Source organism: Lissotriton vulgaris, chromosome 12 (genome assembly GCF_964263255.1).
Source record: "Lissotriton vulgaris chromosome 12, aLisVul1.2, whole genome shotgun sequence".
Classification (NCBI taxonomy): Eukaryota; Metazoa; Chordata; class Amphibia; order Caudata; family Salamandridae; genus Lissotriton; species Lissotriton vulgaris.
Window position 1 is genome coordinate 29559505 of NC_141700.1, and position 16943 is coordinate 29576447.

The window sequence follows — 16943 nt, forward strand, 5'->3', positions numbered from 1 at the left end:
ATTAAATTTGATAGACAATTTGAAGTTGACAAAGCATACAGGGTGCCGGCAACCAAACTGCTGCATGGCCGCGGTCCTCGACCGATCATCTGCAAACCCCTAAGATCGAACCAAACGGAGGTGATCTTTGCGGTAGCAAGGAAAAACCCTAACCTAAGATGGAACGGTCACAAAATAATAATTACGTAAGACTTCTCAAGACAAACAGTTGAAACCAGAAAGAGATTCTTAGCGCTAAGAGATAGAATGTGGAGAGACAATGTCACCTTTAGCTTTGCAGGCCCAGCTAAACTAAAGATAAACGGACAAATGGCGAACACAGATCTTCGAGGACCCCAGCGAACTGAGAAGATACCTCCAAGGCCCACCGGCAGAGGACATGGAAGCACAAAACAATGGTGCTGGAAAAAGGAGAGCATCAACAAGCAACAGTGAAACCGAAGGTGCTAAGGAGAAGTAAGGTAACACAACCTCGGTCATACCAGTCCACAGCTCTGACATACTGAAGGAACCGCCACACAAGCAAAAGACTAGACTATGGACAACTGAACAACCTCAAGTCACAGCAACCTACCTCGATGACAGTACCAAGGCGGAATGCCGCAACCACAGGGAGAAGTAGCACAACAAGAACTCCCACATATCCTTTAAACTATCCTTAGATAGCAATGTCATCAACCCATAGGAAGTTGGACTTAGCTCAATATAAGCCTCAGGGGAAAGGAGGGGAGGAACTTTGCTGTGGCACACTTGTAATGCAATTAGTGGGGGGTGAGGGTAGGGGGGGGTCGAGGGGTCCTCCAAGTACATATATCTGGGTTTTCCATGTTTTTCTTTTCTTCCTTCCTTCCTTCTCTTTTTCTATCATCTCCAGCCTAGTCACAGCCAGACACAAGCATTCACTAAGCCATCATACAAGACAAAAAGCACACCACAAGGGGGTTACAACCAAAGGATTTCAGGGTTACCATGCAGGGCGCCCAAGAATATACCAGAGCATCACAACAGTTAGCGACACTATTTCTAAGGAACGACACCAAATGCAAATAACCACACAGCAACAACCATTAAGGTAGTCTCCTTCAATGTTAAAGGGCTCAATCACCCGGTTAAGAGGAGGAAAGCCATAGAATATCTTGGCCAAACTAAGAGCGATGTCTGTGTGCTCCAAGAATCTAAACTGTCAGTAGAAGATGCACAAAGACTAAAGGCTAACTGATAAGGCAATCACTATGCACACCAGCGGTTCACAAAAAGAGAGGAGTCATCACACTTATAAACAAAAAAATCCAGATAATAGTACAGGACAACTACGCTGACGAAGATTGTAGAATCCTAATCAGCAGTGTCAAGAGGGGGGAGGACACAATACGCATTGCCAACATATATGGTCCCAACTCAGAAGACAACGAGTTCTGGAATAACGTTGAGAACAGACTGAGTAAGCTTCCACAAGATGACCTCCTAATAGTGGCCAGCGACCTGAACCAAACACTAGACAGCACAATAGACAGACACCCACAAAGAGCCTGCCACGGCTCACCAGGACAAAACATACTAGGGAATCTGTGCACGAAGCTCCACCTAAAAGACCCATGGCGACTACAACACCGAGACGAAAGAGACTACTCATTCTACTCTCACCCTCACAACTCATATAGTAGAATCGACTACATCCTCATCCCCGCACCCCACACTCACCTCATAGACCACACTGAAATTGCTCCCAGAACAATATCAGTCCATTCACTCATCAGTCTGACACTCAGTGGGAGACACAACGAACCGGCTAGCCGGAGGTGGAGATTCAATAGCGACATCTTTAAAAACCCGAATAACGTGGCCGAAATAGAGGACACCATAAAGGAATACATAAGTTTCAACGACAGCCCAAGCACTGACAGAGGCATCCTTTGGGACGCCCTTAAAACCACAGTCAGGGGGAAAATTCTTAGCATCAAATCAAGAATGAACAGAGAAAGGAACAAAAAAGTAACAGAACTCGAAAATACAATTAAAGACCTAGAAAAGAGGACAAAAACACCCTGACTGAATTAACCAATTAAAAATATGAGCTCAACAAGATCCTAAGCGAAAGAGCTGGTATGTGGATAAATAAATATAAAGCCATAAATCTTTATAAAGCGAACAGAGCAGGTAAAGCATTAGCCTCATACCTCAAGAGCAAACAGAGACAACACACCATTGCAGCAATAACTGACAGCGAGAAGGTATCGCAAACGTCAAACAAAGAGATCCTCAAGGTCTTCAAAGGCTTCTACGAATGCCTGTACAAAGAAGTCAAAAACCTCAAAGTGGACAAAGGGGCGAGCATCCTTGACAGTCTAAACCTACCCAGTTTAACGGAGGCGCAGAGAGTATCATTAGAACAAGACATTACGGGGGCAGAAATAGAGAGAGCAGTCGCAAGCCTCAAAGACAACAAGGCTCCCGGGCCAGATGGCTACACAGCGGGATTCTACAAGCAATTCCTCCATCAACTTAAACCCACAATGGAGGAGGTGTTCACCCACTGCTTCCACAGTGGGAAAATGACTACCCCAATGACAGAGGCCAATATAATAGTCATACCCAAAGACGGCAAGGACCCACAACATCCACAAAACTACAGCCTAATTTCTCTAATTAATGTTGACTGTAAGATCTACGCTAAGTGTAAAGGGGGTGAGTTAACATACATGCGGCAACATGTAGATAAATGAAATACAAGCACACACTTCGGATGGTTGGTCGGACCGGAAGTCCCGAGCGACCTCCGACCATTTATTTATACCCTTCTGGCCACGCCTGGCCAGAAGGTGATACATTTGCACACGTAGTTCTGGCCACGGCCGGAGCTACCAAAACACTAGAGCGCTACACTAAGGTCTTGGCGACAAGGCTAAACGCGTTACTTCCAACCCTAATCCATAATTCTCAGGTGGGCTATCTCAAAAACAGGCTGTCCCAAGACAACACTAGACTTTTATGTCACTTAATAAACCATGCCTCCTCTAAAAGCGAACAAGCAGTGATGATAGCACTGGATGCCGAGAAAGCATTTGACAGAGTGTCGTGGCCCTTCCTTGACCAATGCATGCGCAGGTTTGGCCTAGGAGAAAACTACAGAAGAATGGCACTATATAACGAACCAAAAGCCCGAGTAATAGTCAATGGGTGCACCTCAGAGACGCTACTACTCCTAGAAAGAGGCATGAGACAGGGATGCCCACTATCCCCAGCACTCTTCCTACTCTCCATAGAACCACTGCTGTGCATGATTAGAACCAACCCAAAAATAGAAGGAATCCAAATCAATGGGAACACAGACAAATTAGCTGCTTACGCAGGTGACATACTCATGACTACAGGGAACCCTGAACACTCAATAGCAGCCCTAATGGCTACCATTGAGGAATATGCACAAGTCTCGGGCTATAAACTCAATAGGGACAAGTCAGAATGCAAACCTCTAAACGTGCACTCAACCAAGGCAGTACTAGGGAACTCAGGCTTAGCTTGGCAGAAAGGAACGCTGAAATATCTTGGCCTACACTTTGAGAGAGATCTCAAATCAACACTGGACCACAATGAAAAGACCTTTCTAAATAAAGTGAAAGAGAAACTTGGAATGTGGACACCAAAGTTCGTCAGTTGGTGGGGCAGAGTTGAAACGATAAAAATGATGATAGCACCAATGATCAATTACATGCTCAGCATGCTCCAGCTAATTACCACAGAAGACTTCCACAAAAAACTAGACACCATGATAAACAAATTCCTATGGAAGGACAAGAAACCCAGAATAAGTCTTCAGAAACTAAGACTGAGCAAAAACCCAGGAGGCCTCAACCTCACCAACTTCAAAACATTCCAAACGGCATGCCTAGCCAAACAAGGGTTACACTGGCTTTTGCCAGGACAAGACTACACACCGGCTTGGCTAACGCTCGAAAGAGCAATCCTAAATGGTCTCGAACCCCTAGCCCTACTCTCAGCCAACAGACACCCTGAAGCCAACAGCACCATTTTCAAAAACACTAAGAACACTCTTCTTGAAGTAGACAAGAAAATGGAGAATCGCATTCACAACACAAGGTGGGAATCTATTTGGTTCAACACAAAAATAAAATACAAGGACAAGATACTAAACATGAGCTGCTGGTACCAACGAGGCAACTCCACCCCCAGCCAACTGGAAAAATTAAGCACCCCACTCACATTCGACACCCTTAAACACCTCCACAACCTACCAGACATAGATTTCTACAGTTTCCTAAAAATAAGGGCGGCTCTCACCAAGGCAGATCTGAACAAAGAAGCCCCAACAATCCTGCAATACGCGGCTAACCTAAACAAAGTTGGCCACCAAATATCGCACCTTTACAAACTACTAAGCCCAACTTCAACAAGCTAAACGCCAAGACACCACAGTACTGGGAAGGCCAGCAAAATAGGTGTTTCAACGATAGGGAAAAAACTCGCCTGTGGAACTCAGCAAGCACAAACAAAGTCACCCCAATCCTAGCACAGACAAAATACTGGCTCCTACACAAAGCATACTGGACCCCGGCCAAACTAGCGGCCGTAGGGATCCGAGACAACGACCTATGCTGGAACTGCCACAAACATAAAGGTGACCTAGCTCATCTTCTCTTTCACTGCCCCAAAGTCAAAACATTCTGGAACAAAATAAGAGACTTCACAAATAGCATAATGGGATTCCCACTGCAAAGAGACTTCGCAGGTGTAGTCGCAGCCTTCATGACTCAAGAAACTCAATCTAAGAACGACAGCGAGCTAATAGATATCCTACTCACAGCAGCCGTCAAGACAATCCTAGCAAACTGGAAAGACACGGGGAAAGCATCCTTCAAGAGTTGGTTTAACTGGATCACCTTCCTCAGAGGAGCTAATAACATAACATCAAAACACACACCAAACTCTACCGCGAAGGGAGAGATGTGGCACACCCTGGACAACTACCTGGCATCACACAAGCCTCCGTAGGCAATTTACAGAGATCACCACCCCAACACACTCCCCACACACACATAGGTGTACTCCAGCATGATGGCACTTAGCAAGAAACGCCAATAGCATTGTCTGCGACTCTATCTCTCCTTTCCCACTTTTTCTTTTCCTTCCTAGGAGGGCAATATACAAACAAGGCCAAGTCGCAGTATGCCTAGCCTATGACATTCTCTACCAGTCGACTACGTGAGCAAGCTGGAACGTGTGACGCCAATTGTAACCCCACTGGCGTACACCGACAACAATATTGCCTTCACCATATCTGTACTGTACCTACAAAATCTTGAAATAAAATCCTTTGAAATAAAAAAAAAAAAGAAGCATCTTGGTTAAAACAGTTGTGTCGGGGTGGTAGAGCGTTTTCAGTAGCGACAAAGACCCTCTAAATGTACTACATCTGACTATCAGAAGGGGAAATACTCAAATTTAGGAAACTCTTTACCAAATGACTATGGACTTAATAATATTTTCCTGCTACCTTACTTCCTAAGTTATTCGCAATCAACTGACTTTTAATCAGCAAAGCCCAAGGATGTTTTGTCGCACCTTGGAAAAATCACAGACATAAATATGACTAGTAGAATTGTTCCTCATGCGATCCAGCATACAGATACAAACATGGAAATTTGTATACTTCAAAAATGGGGAAATATTATTTACATAAAAAAATAAATCAATCTTGGGTAATTCAGCTTTGAAAATTTCTAGCAGAAATCAATTTTGTATTAATTGAGTCACCGCTGGTATTTTACTGTAAGTCAAACGCGGGCATGAAATTGATTAGTTTACTTGGAGTTTCTGCAATGTAATTATAAATAAAGTAATTAAGGGAGATGGAAGTGTGAGAAATTAGAACAGTTTGTTTGAGATAATTAATGCAAGGATTCCAGGGCGTGTACCTGCCCTCCCAGTCTGATATGGAATTATTAAGTTGCAGACTGGGGTATTTAGGGTTGGGCAGTCTGAGTCTAGGGGTGTAAGAGGAGGGCCAAAAACGAGCACAATGTTACAATGGGAATCATTTCAATACATTCACAGGGATTAACTACATCAAAACCTGTGACAACAAATGATATAACATTTTTGATTTGAATATTCATAGCTTTGCATGAATAAGGAGACAATTCAAGAGTGTGAGAAGGTGCGACAAGTGACGGCGCAGCGAAAGTGACCAGGTGAAAAAATGTGTGAAAAAACAGTCAGTGTACATAGATTAAGAAGAAAAATATCTCAACCAACTGGACATAAATTGGAAAGGTCAACAACCCTATCAAGACATAAGAGACTGAAAGAGTCTCACATGGTCCAGGCACTTGATGCAATTGGGTTTAAGATGTACAAGTTGATGTTTGCACCCCAAAGGGTTATTTAGCAGGGTCTTCATCAGGACAGAAAATGTAACAACCTGATGCAAGAGGGAACACACAGCAATTAATGTCACAAGGGAACACACAATCAATTTCTAACAAAATATAAACACCAAGGATCTCTTGAAGATCGACGTCAAACACCGGTGTGTACGAGTCCACCATCCTAGAACCGCGTGAGAAATGTACGTGTCGTAGGGGGTATGAGAAGATGTGCAGGTTGAGTCCGGCGTATAAAGGGGATGGAAAGTCTGAGTCTTAAAGCATAGGAAGTCGAATAAAAGCCAAAGGTCCCTCGAACCTAGTGTTACCTGGATTGGCAGCCACTAAAGAACCTTGTATAGAATGCCTATTCAAAGGACACACAGCCCTCGTCCTACATGGCGGGATGCTTCATTTTCGGGTCTGCTCCTTGTTCAGTAGAGGATAGCTCTTCTGGTCGGGCTTCAATGCAAGGGGTACGATGCAGAGTTCTTTTCATCAATGGACGAAAAAAAATTACCCGCGTTCAATCCCCATTGCTTTATTGGGCTTGCTAGTGCCAAAGTAATAAGAAGATTGATTTGGGATGTCAAGGGATTATAATTAGTCCTAGCATCCCATAGTCAACATGTTTCGGCCTAATTGAGGAGTCCAAAAAAGTTCTGAGGCCTTCTTCAGGACTTATGGATCTCTTCAATAACTTTTCCTTCACTGAATCTAATAAGGAGTGTCCTATTTAGAGTAAAGGGTGTAAGACCAAAAAGTGAGGATGACCTGAAATATCAAGAGAAAAATATATTTTATGCTCATGGTTAATTTTAACTGGTTAGAAATTGTCACAATATATGATACAGAGTACATACCCCATGGAGGCAGCACTAATATACCACTCTGTGGTCAAAAATTCTTCATGTGGGAGTTCGCAAAGCCTGGGGGTAAAAGGGATGCTTGGTCTGAATCTGGGGGTGAGTAGTCTGAGTCCGTGGTACATTTGGTGATGGGTGTGCTGAGTCTAGCAGTTAAAGTGGGTGGCAGTCTAAGGCTCAGGTGTATCCTAAAAACGACCCCATTTGAAGGGAGGGGGCCGGAGTCTGGTTCTCTCAATTTTTTGCCACCAAAATTACACAGATGCTATCCGAAAATACCCAAGGGGGTAAAAGCCATGCGCTCTCTTGCCTTTCAGCTCTTTCACGTAACAGTAGACATCATAGAGTTCTTCCAGGTCCCGTTCGCCATAAGTCCTGACCCCGGGAAGGTTGTTCCTGTCTCCATAGCAGCCGGGTCGTGGTGATCTGATTGGATACCTAAGAGAAGAGAGAGAAGTATGAAGTGAATGATGCATCAATACACTCAGACCAAAGGGAGTTTGGGTGAGAAGCCAACCTGCCCTGAACACGCCTTACATACATTTTGCGATAGCAGTTACTTAAATGGGCAGGTACAGGCAACCAGCACTTCTTTAATTTGAAACAGCGAGATCTCGCACTCTCAGCAGGGTGTAATATTTTTAGTGGGAGACTACTGTACGTCTCAGCAGGGGCGATGTGCTTTTAATGGGTGAATACTGACTTCTCAGCAGGGGTGCACAATTCGTTTGTCAGCAACATTTTGCGCAGGTGACAAACAGCAATTGTTTACTAAGTTGCAACGTTAGTTACACTCGCAAAATCCACTGCCAAACAATTTACCTCAAACAAACATTTTTGTGTCCTGTGTCTGTGGAAAATTTCACTGCAAGGTTATGTTTCGCAATCCAATTTTTTCCTGTTTTTCACCCCCTGTTTTCTGCCTACTTTCTGCCTTGTGTACATCCAAGTCTACAACTTTCTAAACCCACAGCGTGCGCATGTGGATGAGTCGGCAGTGCTAAGAGGAGGCAGGGGAGGCTTTTCAGGTTCCTTAGCTCAACTGGATCCCTTGATTTGAATTTAGACTACAACTTCCAGAGTGCAAAAGGTTGTTAAACGAAACCCCCAAGACAGAAGTCCTGCGTCCGTTCGAACATGGAGTCACCTTAGTGTGAGGCCGAAGCAGGTGTTGTCTTAAAGGCAAACTCAATAAAGTTTACAATAAGCTTCTTTACTGTTAGAACTCGCATTCAGAAGCTTAAAAGAAATATATTAAGATTCTTACTGCTAAGGTTTTTGCCTCTGCCACATTTCCCAATACAAGCCTCTTTCAGTTTATGCCCACTACCGTGTCAACTGCCTTAAACAGGAAATGACGTAAGGGGGAAGTAAGTGCCATCTGTAGATATTCCAGAACAGAAAAGGTGTCAATCAAAAAGCTCTTTTTCCTTTCCACCAACAAAAAATGTCACCTCTTTTACTGTGCATCTTGCTGCAGTATTAATGGATGCACAGACTGCACTCCTTGTTTTCCTCTGATGTCACTTCCTGTTTCAGGCATTGAATGCAAAAGTCTGTTGTCTTGGTTCACTAGCACCAGATGGACTAACGCACCGGATTACAAGATTTAGAAGCAGACAGAGCTCAGAACTAGAAACATAGCACTCTGTAGCTGCCCACAAACTTCTAAGGAACCGACTGAGAAAACCCTTGCAGAGGGCCACACAGCTTGGTCTGTTTCTCCATCACTGCCATGTTGACCTGCTCTAGTCTTCTTGACTATGGGGTCACTTCGAACTCCTCGGTGGAAAACATTCCGTTCAATGGATCCCTGTCCAGCCACATTCTTATGTCCTGAGGGTCCTAAGTTTATTTTAAGGCATCTGATTGGTGCTCTAGAAAGCACAGTTGATAGCTCACAAAAAAATCACAATTCATTGCTTTGCAATACCTGGTGAACAAATGGCTCAAGTCATTGCTACTGCGGTTACTTCTGCACGTGGAAGATTGACTCAGCACTCTGCAAGTGCCGCAGACACCATCTTGTCGCGACCGCCTGTTCGAGAGCTCTGAGGTTGACACATTAGGTATCGCTGGGGGCTATCTAGCACTGTATCCTTCCACGGTTTTCTTTTATTAAAGAGTCACTGGAATGCTCTTAAGTGCAGGGCTATCACCTTCGCATTAGCAGCCTTCGCCATTTTTCTTAATACGATGGGAAACAAATTGGCAATCATATCAAAGACATTTAAATCCCATTAGCTCCACTGAGACTTTGCTGGAGGCGGAATACTTTTTATTCCTCTTAATTTGCATGCTGTCTGTCATCGTTTTTACGCCAGCCCCCCGCCGCCCGCTCTCCTCGACTCCCAGAGGGTACGCGCTGATAAATCCATGGAGTATAGGGAACGCGCGGTCTGTTCGAACCTTGGCCATCGGTTGAGTGACGACACTACTCCGGCAACCAGAAGTAAGCAGGGGGCTTGTATAGAAGAGAAGCGAGTTAGTTATGCTTTGTAGGCCGTCAAATACTCATATTTGGCCTTTTATGAGGTTGTGGGACCTTCCACTGAATAAACACTCTCTCAAGAGCCAGGAATTTAACCCTCTCAAGGACCAAGACTTGCCCACCACACAACAAGCCATCTACAAAACTCCCTTGCAAGCCTTCCTCCCATGTCCATGACTCCACCCTCCTAGAACAGCTCCATCCTACAAGGGCAGGCTCCTCCTGATGAAAAGTGTGGTATTATTTTATGGCCCTACTGTGAAACGCCAGACGCCATATGCGAACAAGCGGAGCTGTTCTCTGAGCGAACGAGTAAACAACTGAATTGAACCAGAAACGCGTCGTAAAGAGTCACCGGACCGATGAACGGCAGGCGCATCTCCATTCCACACTCCACTCCGCACAAGGTTAAGAAACTCCGTACTTGCGAGGCAACTTTTCCCATTGAAGTGGTCTAGAGTGCTACATACAGTAATAGTCCATGTCCTGTGGAGAACCCATAACTTCATTGTGGTTCGAAACGCGTTGACCCCGAGCCCGGGATAAAGAAGAAGGGTGCAACTAGGGCCATAAAATAATACCACACTTTTCATCCCTAGGAGTGCAACCCCAAAATATCTAATCTCTGGCTCAGTAAGACAGGCAGGCAGTACCTATGAACTGTGTTGTCCGCCTGGCTTCTTGTATAGAATATGAAGGACTGGTGCCTAGTTAAAAATCATTTTTAGGCATTGTATTAATGTATTTTTGGTGTTTCTTAAATTCACAGTATTGATTTTGTACATATTGAACACTTGTATATATTGCACATTTTTTCTGAATGTATTCTTTATTGTTTGATAATTGTTCTTTTGATGAAATATATAAAAATTCAATGAAAAAGTGTTCTTACAAAAGAAGACAAAAAAACTAAAATAAAATAGTTGATCTCCCAGAACTGGTTGGGTGGGTGTGATTAAATGTTAAAAAAGTAAACCTGTCGGGCTATTTGTTCTGTTAAGCATATTGGAGTGGTCCAAGCCAGTCAGAGATAGGACCCAAACCTTTTTGTCGCCCCACTCGGCAGCAATGGCCCCGCCCGTCCTGTCTCTTAGTTAGGGACAGGTTGCAGGAAAATAAATAAACTTTATCATAATTTTACTTTTCAGCTCTGGGGCTTGCGTGGCAACGCTCCTCTCCTCAAATGGAGGAGCCGTCCCGGAGCTATACCCAGTTGATGAGCCCATAACAAGAGCAAAACCAATCCTGGCATGCTTGTGTTCCTGTTCTGGGAGAACCTGGCCTTGCAGTTTGGGCTGTTCCCATTGGAGCAGGGTCAAGGCTGCTTTGTATATGGCTGAGACCAGCCTGAGGTGGCATGGTGTGCAAAATAATGATGGTTTTGAATGCGGCCCAAGTAATTACCAGAGATGAGATTAATTCAAGAACGTCATCTATCCCTTTTGGTACACTTTGTTGCCTGACCTAAGCCCATGCACACAGATGTTCATCTGAATATATCTCAGCTTCATCTAATGTGCCAGAGCTCAACCTTCACATACTGGTCTCTATTTCAATATCGAAATCCTTAATAGAGTGAAACCGATACAAATTGGTCTTTATTTCACAATCGCTCGTCCTTTGAGCTAAACCTCCATATATCGAACACCCTCTCAATGTCTCTCAGCCTGATGGAGCTAAATCTATACACATTTTGTCTTCACCTCAATATCTCTCTGCCTTCTGATGGGAAAGAGCTAAAACTTCATATATTGATGTACAATATCCCTAACCCTTGTCGATAAAACTAAACCTGTGTACGCTGGTCTTCATTAAAATAGCCCTGCGCCACGATGATGGAGCTACACCCTTAGACACGGGTCTTTATCTCATTATCTCTCAACGTCTTGGATAGAGTTACACGTGCAGACATTGGCCTTCTCAATATCTCTTGAGCTCTTGGATTGAGCTACAGCAGTAGACACTGGCCTGTATCTCAACATCTCTCTACCTCTTGGTTGGAGCTACACCTACAGACACCGGTATTCTCCTCAATATTTTTTAGTCGATTAAATAAACCTTCACACATTGGCCTTCACGCAACATCTCTTGAATCTCTTGGCCTTGTGAATGCGATTGAACCAAACCTTTGGCAAGAGGATTTAATCTCACAGCTTCGTTAAAGCGATGAAGTTCCTCCGATGTTACTGGGTCGCCATCATTGTATGAAAGTGGATGGACTTGTACACTTGGATAGAGAGGGGACCAGAGGCAAACTGAGGCAATAGGGAAAACCTGGCAGGTCGTTGCCTTTGAAATGGTGCTAGGTATGGGGCAGAGCCAGTGACATGTCAGATGGACTATGTTCTATCACTAGTGTTGTTTCAGCACAAATCCTCGATAAGGCAATCGAGCTATCCCTCCTACTTAGGAATGTTCAAAGTGTGGGCTAACTCACTTGGCTAGATTTTGAAAAGGCATTTCTATATGAATCAGACCAGGATCGTCTGCAGTCCCTAATCTGAATATCAAATAATTTGTTTATGAAGCTCCTCAGACCCTAATACTGACCTAAAGTTATCAAGTACTTGTGGCTTGTATTTGTGTGGCAATGACAGAATGACACCTTCCAAGCGCAGAGAAACTCTTATTGCTGGTTTTATTCCCCGAACAATCAAAAGGGACATTTTTTTCCCTAGAAGACAAAAGAGGTACGGTGCTCCTGGGTGGCAAGTTGGCTCCCTGGTGAGTACTCAGAGTAGTGGGGAAGTGCGGAATGCCTCCTTTCTGAACTAGGACCCTCACACACCCAGCAAGATAGGTGTCATGCTTCATCATATGGGTCTGCTCCTTGTCGAGCCGGTGCTGCAATGCTCGACGGGAACCCATAAAGGGGCTCTTTATCGGAGGTCTTTTGTTTCTTGCCGTATAGGTGCCGTGGGTGTGAGGGGCCTGGTAAGATGTAGATTTGGTGTGTGGGTTAAAACAGGTAAGGGAATACTGTATAATTCTTTTTATTCTGGAGAGGTCACAACCGGATTAAAAAGTAAAAAGAAGAAGGAGGGCGACTAGTTTGTTTTAATCTGACAAAAATGACGCTCTACCCCTTAGTGGTCAACATGTTTCTCGCCTATAAAATGTCTCTAATAGATCAGTCGGCGATTCCTCGTGACTGAATGAAAAGTATCTACAGTATCTGGTGTGGTTCTACATACCACTTCTTCTCTCGGTAGGACGTTGCCCCGGAGAAATGCAACCAACCTCTTAAGGATTCAAGTGCTGCTTCATCAGACCGCAGCGGAGTATATGGACACTCAACGTAGAGTCGCTGCTCCCGCTCAGAGCAGTCCGGATCATCTACCCGCTCCCTGCAATTTATGGATGTGAATCACAGAGTAATTCCACCTTTTTGCCAGATCCTTATCTACCTTAAACAGACAGAAAAGTGAACCTCATGTGGTAATCTCACAAACAGCATCAATAAAAAATGTTTTTCAGTTTATGGTTCTTGTGGGTCAGTTAGGTTGGGCTAGAAATCCATCTGTTTCTCTAGTGTGACCGTGGAGTGGATTTTTCACCCGATTTGGCTTCGCAGGTGAACTAAAAGAAACAGCTGATTCACTTGATTTGGTTTTTGATGAATTGTTTCCCCCAACCTCACTTATCACCACAGGTGGCAGCCCTCGCGGGTAATAGCTAAATAAAGGTTTTCTGTTCTGACTTACAAAAGACCAGTGGATCACTGAATTCAGTTGTTGCAACACTGAGGTCCTGCCCTTAATCAGACAATCCGTTTTATCCTTTCCTTCTCACCAGGCAGATTCTTGTCCTTGCTCTTGTGACCAGGTTCATGCGAAGATGAACTTTAGCTGGGGACTGCGCCTTATGGATGAAATTAAATTAGATGATTAGGTCAAGAAAACCCTGCAAGTTGGTACAGTGGGCCTGGTGATACCCAGAGACATATAAGGCTCAGACCTGAAAACCAGAAGGGCGTCCTGGCCTTTATTCAATTTTCAATGGGTGGTAAAATAACTTCTAATGAGCTGGGTGCCACGTGCTTGGGTCAAGACCTACATACTCTTTGGTTTTTATTATGACATACACACAGGCACGCGCACACAGTTTGTCAAAGGAAGCCATGATTCTTTATTTTAGAGAGAAATAAAAAAAAAGGGTGTAGATAAAAACACTGAACGTCTTCTAAAATAAGTTATTGGAAAGGGTGTTGTATTTATCATGCAAAACCTAAAAACCCCCAACACAATCATGCTCCTCCATCCTGAAAGGATTGGAAAGGGGCCATGGCTCATGAGGGGTTGTGATACCCACTTTCTATATTGGTAATCATTAACAGATTTCTCAAGATGGTTAACACGTAGCATGGTAATCAAGTGACATTTGAGCTTTGCCCTCTGGTAATAAATGTAGGTAATTAACATAATTGTTTTTTATAACATTTTTTTTGACACACATTTATTTTAGACAGCATGGTCCGTATAGAATGCATTTATTATTTACTAGCCATAGTAGCAGTGATAGAACTAGTAGTATAAGGTATCACACAAGAACAATGGGTCTACTGAAAGAACCAATCCAATACGACTAACAAAGAGATCAGCGGCTGGTCCTGCTTAACAGGCCGCTGGAGACAGGCGCGCAGCATGCACAGAGCGCGCTGGCGTGGAATAAGAACTTCTAATTTGTAAAACCCTTAAACTGAAGCTCTGCCGAGGCCGCCCACGGCTGTTTGCGTTTTATGACTGCTACTAGAGGCATGCAGCTGTCAGGTTTCTAAATTAAATTGTGTTCACGAAGCAGGTTTCTTTGCAAGGGAACAGAGCCTGCAATAGAATTCAGTGCCAGCAGTAGGAATTTAATTTTGTGGTTTTGTTAAATGTGAACCAGGTCTCCGCTGACCTCAGAACAATGTTCAAAAAGGGAATGGGTTTGACTTACACCAGCTCAGCACCAGAAACACCCTCCTGAGTGTAAGTGTGCTCTAAAAATCTACATAACATGACATGATATGCCTGGAGGGTGAGACCAGGAAAGCTCATGCTAGGAGTCATCAGAACAATTTCTGGATTTTTCATTGTTAGGACATTATTCCTGCTTCGACTACGCATCCTGTGGAGGAAGAAGTGCGCCCACATTTATATCTTTAACAATAACCCACAGCGACTCCCACTAGCATGGTGTAAGTCGATATGTGTGAAAACTCTATGGCTGCTGGAGCAACGTATCCCCTTGACCCACCCCTCTTTTCTCTGGCTCCGCCCTGTGTTCGGCTCAGGACAACCTACGTTTCTCATCACACCCCCACTGATATCGCCCATCGCCTTGCAGACGTTGCACTTCCCCATCACCTGGACCGGTTCTCATTGTTCTGGCCAGACTATGACCCTTCCACTCCTCCTGAATCTATGACCCGCCTTCTTCTCCCGCTTCCCTAAAGTCTTAGAAATGCAGCTTCTTTCCTAACCTACCGCACACCTGTAACTGAAAGAGGAAGATATTACCTTTACTTTAAAGTTTGACCTACCTGTTTTGATAAATACTTGTTATTGCACATATTCGGGGTGTCAGCTTGGGTTGGTCCTGGTGCAGTACGTAAGCCGTCAGTAGATAAGCGGACAAATGAATTCAAGTCGATCCTTCCCTATAAATGGCTGGATCAGCAGATCGGAGTCTGTACTTCTAAAATGGTGGTCATTGAGCCGGAGGAACGACACACTCACCAACAGAGGACACCATGACATCTGTCAACATGTCCTGGCTTTATAGCTGAGAGACATTTGTGCCCTGGGATGTTTAGCAGTTTTACTTTGCTCAATATAAGTATGGACTCACAAGCTCCAGCATGCAAAGCATTTTTTCCCTAAAAAGGCGGGACTTTTTGGAGGAGGCACACATGGTATGAGGCTCCTTGGCAGTGAAGACATTGCCAGCTAAAGGGAACCTGAATCATAAAAATTACACCGTAGCAAGGTACATCTGTGGTGCATGTACATCATTGGCGGCCATTTTGGATTGTCAGAGTATATATTGTTGCAGCGTCTCTCTTAGCCACTACCCCTTTTCCTCACCACGCATGCATTCTCAGGACTCACCGCACAGTTTGGTCCGATAACCATCCCGCGTCACAGTTGTCAAAGCCATCTTCGAAGGCCGCTTGTAGCTGCTCAGGGGAAGCGATGACGGCAGAATTCTCAAGACACGCCTGTTCGGCCTCTTGGAATGACAGGGCATAGCGGTTGCTGCTGGCTCGATAGTGGAACACCAGACCTGGGGAGATAATGTCAGCATTACGATAACATCGACCATCCATTATATTCAAAATATTAGACTTGAGGTGCAAAGTTGTACCAAAGGTGGGAAACAGACCAACTAAAAAAAATCAATATAAATTGCCACAAACTAGAAACAACCTGTTGGAAATAAAAAAAACTACAAACTTCCTTCTAACTCCACCACAAACTTGCACAGAATACCATTGGATAATTTTCAACACACAATAGAACTATTTTCTAATAAAATATGAGGTATAATGAACTATCTGACAGAACTTTTCAAAGTTGTGAAACAATCCATCAATCTTAAGTGTACACCTCCATCCATCCCTCAAACACAAGAACTTTTTATCTCCCCGGCTTTTTCCTTCATTAAGAAAATACAAAAAAACAGACGCGCCGTCAATATGAACTACATGCCCAAAGGACACCCGCTCCTAATAGGTCTTGAACCTGGAAAGGTGGTTGTAGCCTGTCCCCACACTATAGCAGCAGCACACAGATGTACTGGGTACACACGTGACCACACTTATCAGCAGTGGTCCCTGGAACCCCCGACATCACACCCTGCTAATAAAAAAACACCCTAGACCCCTACGAAGCAAACAACTAGAAGCCCACCAAAGACCTCCCTTGGAAGTTAAAAGTTCTAGAAAGAATGGTCACCAACCAATTCCAAGCACACATAGGCTCACAAATGTCTATTGGTGGTGCTGTCGTCATAGTGGCAGCATTTATCGCGTCCTCCTCAACTTCCCACGCCCTCACTGCGTACCCCAAATTGCAGTGACTATGGGCCACATGCATCAACCTATTTAGGAAGTGCAAACGGTGCGAATCGGTAAATGCGACCGTTTGCGATTCCTAAATACGTTTTGGGATGCATCATGCATTTTTGTGAAATTCGCTATTTTTAGCGATTTCCAAAAAT

At 44.1% G+C, this 16943-nt stretch overlaps 1 protein-coding gene across 3 annotated transcripts in view; it reads right to left on the reverse strand.

Moving 5' to 3' along the window:
- NCAN (neurocan) overlaps positions 1-16943 on the reverse strand; it is a 400988-nt gene that overhangs the window by 200406 nt on the left and 183639 nt on the right. For all 3 annotated transcript variants that reach the window (XM_086946853.1, XM_086946852.1, XM_086946854.1), the window contains exons 4-5: positions 15833-16007; positions 7560-7687 (exon numbers count right to left, since the gene is read on the reverse strand). In XM_086946853.1, the coding sequence (XP_086802979.1) occupies positions 7560-7687; positions 15833-16007 (303 nt within the window). The remainder of the gene's footprint in view (positions 1-7559; positions 7688-15832; positions 16008-16943) is intronic.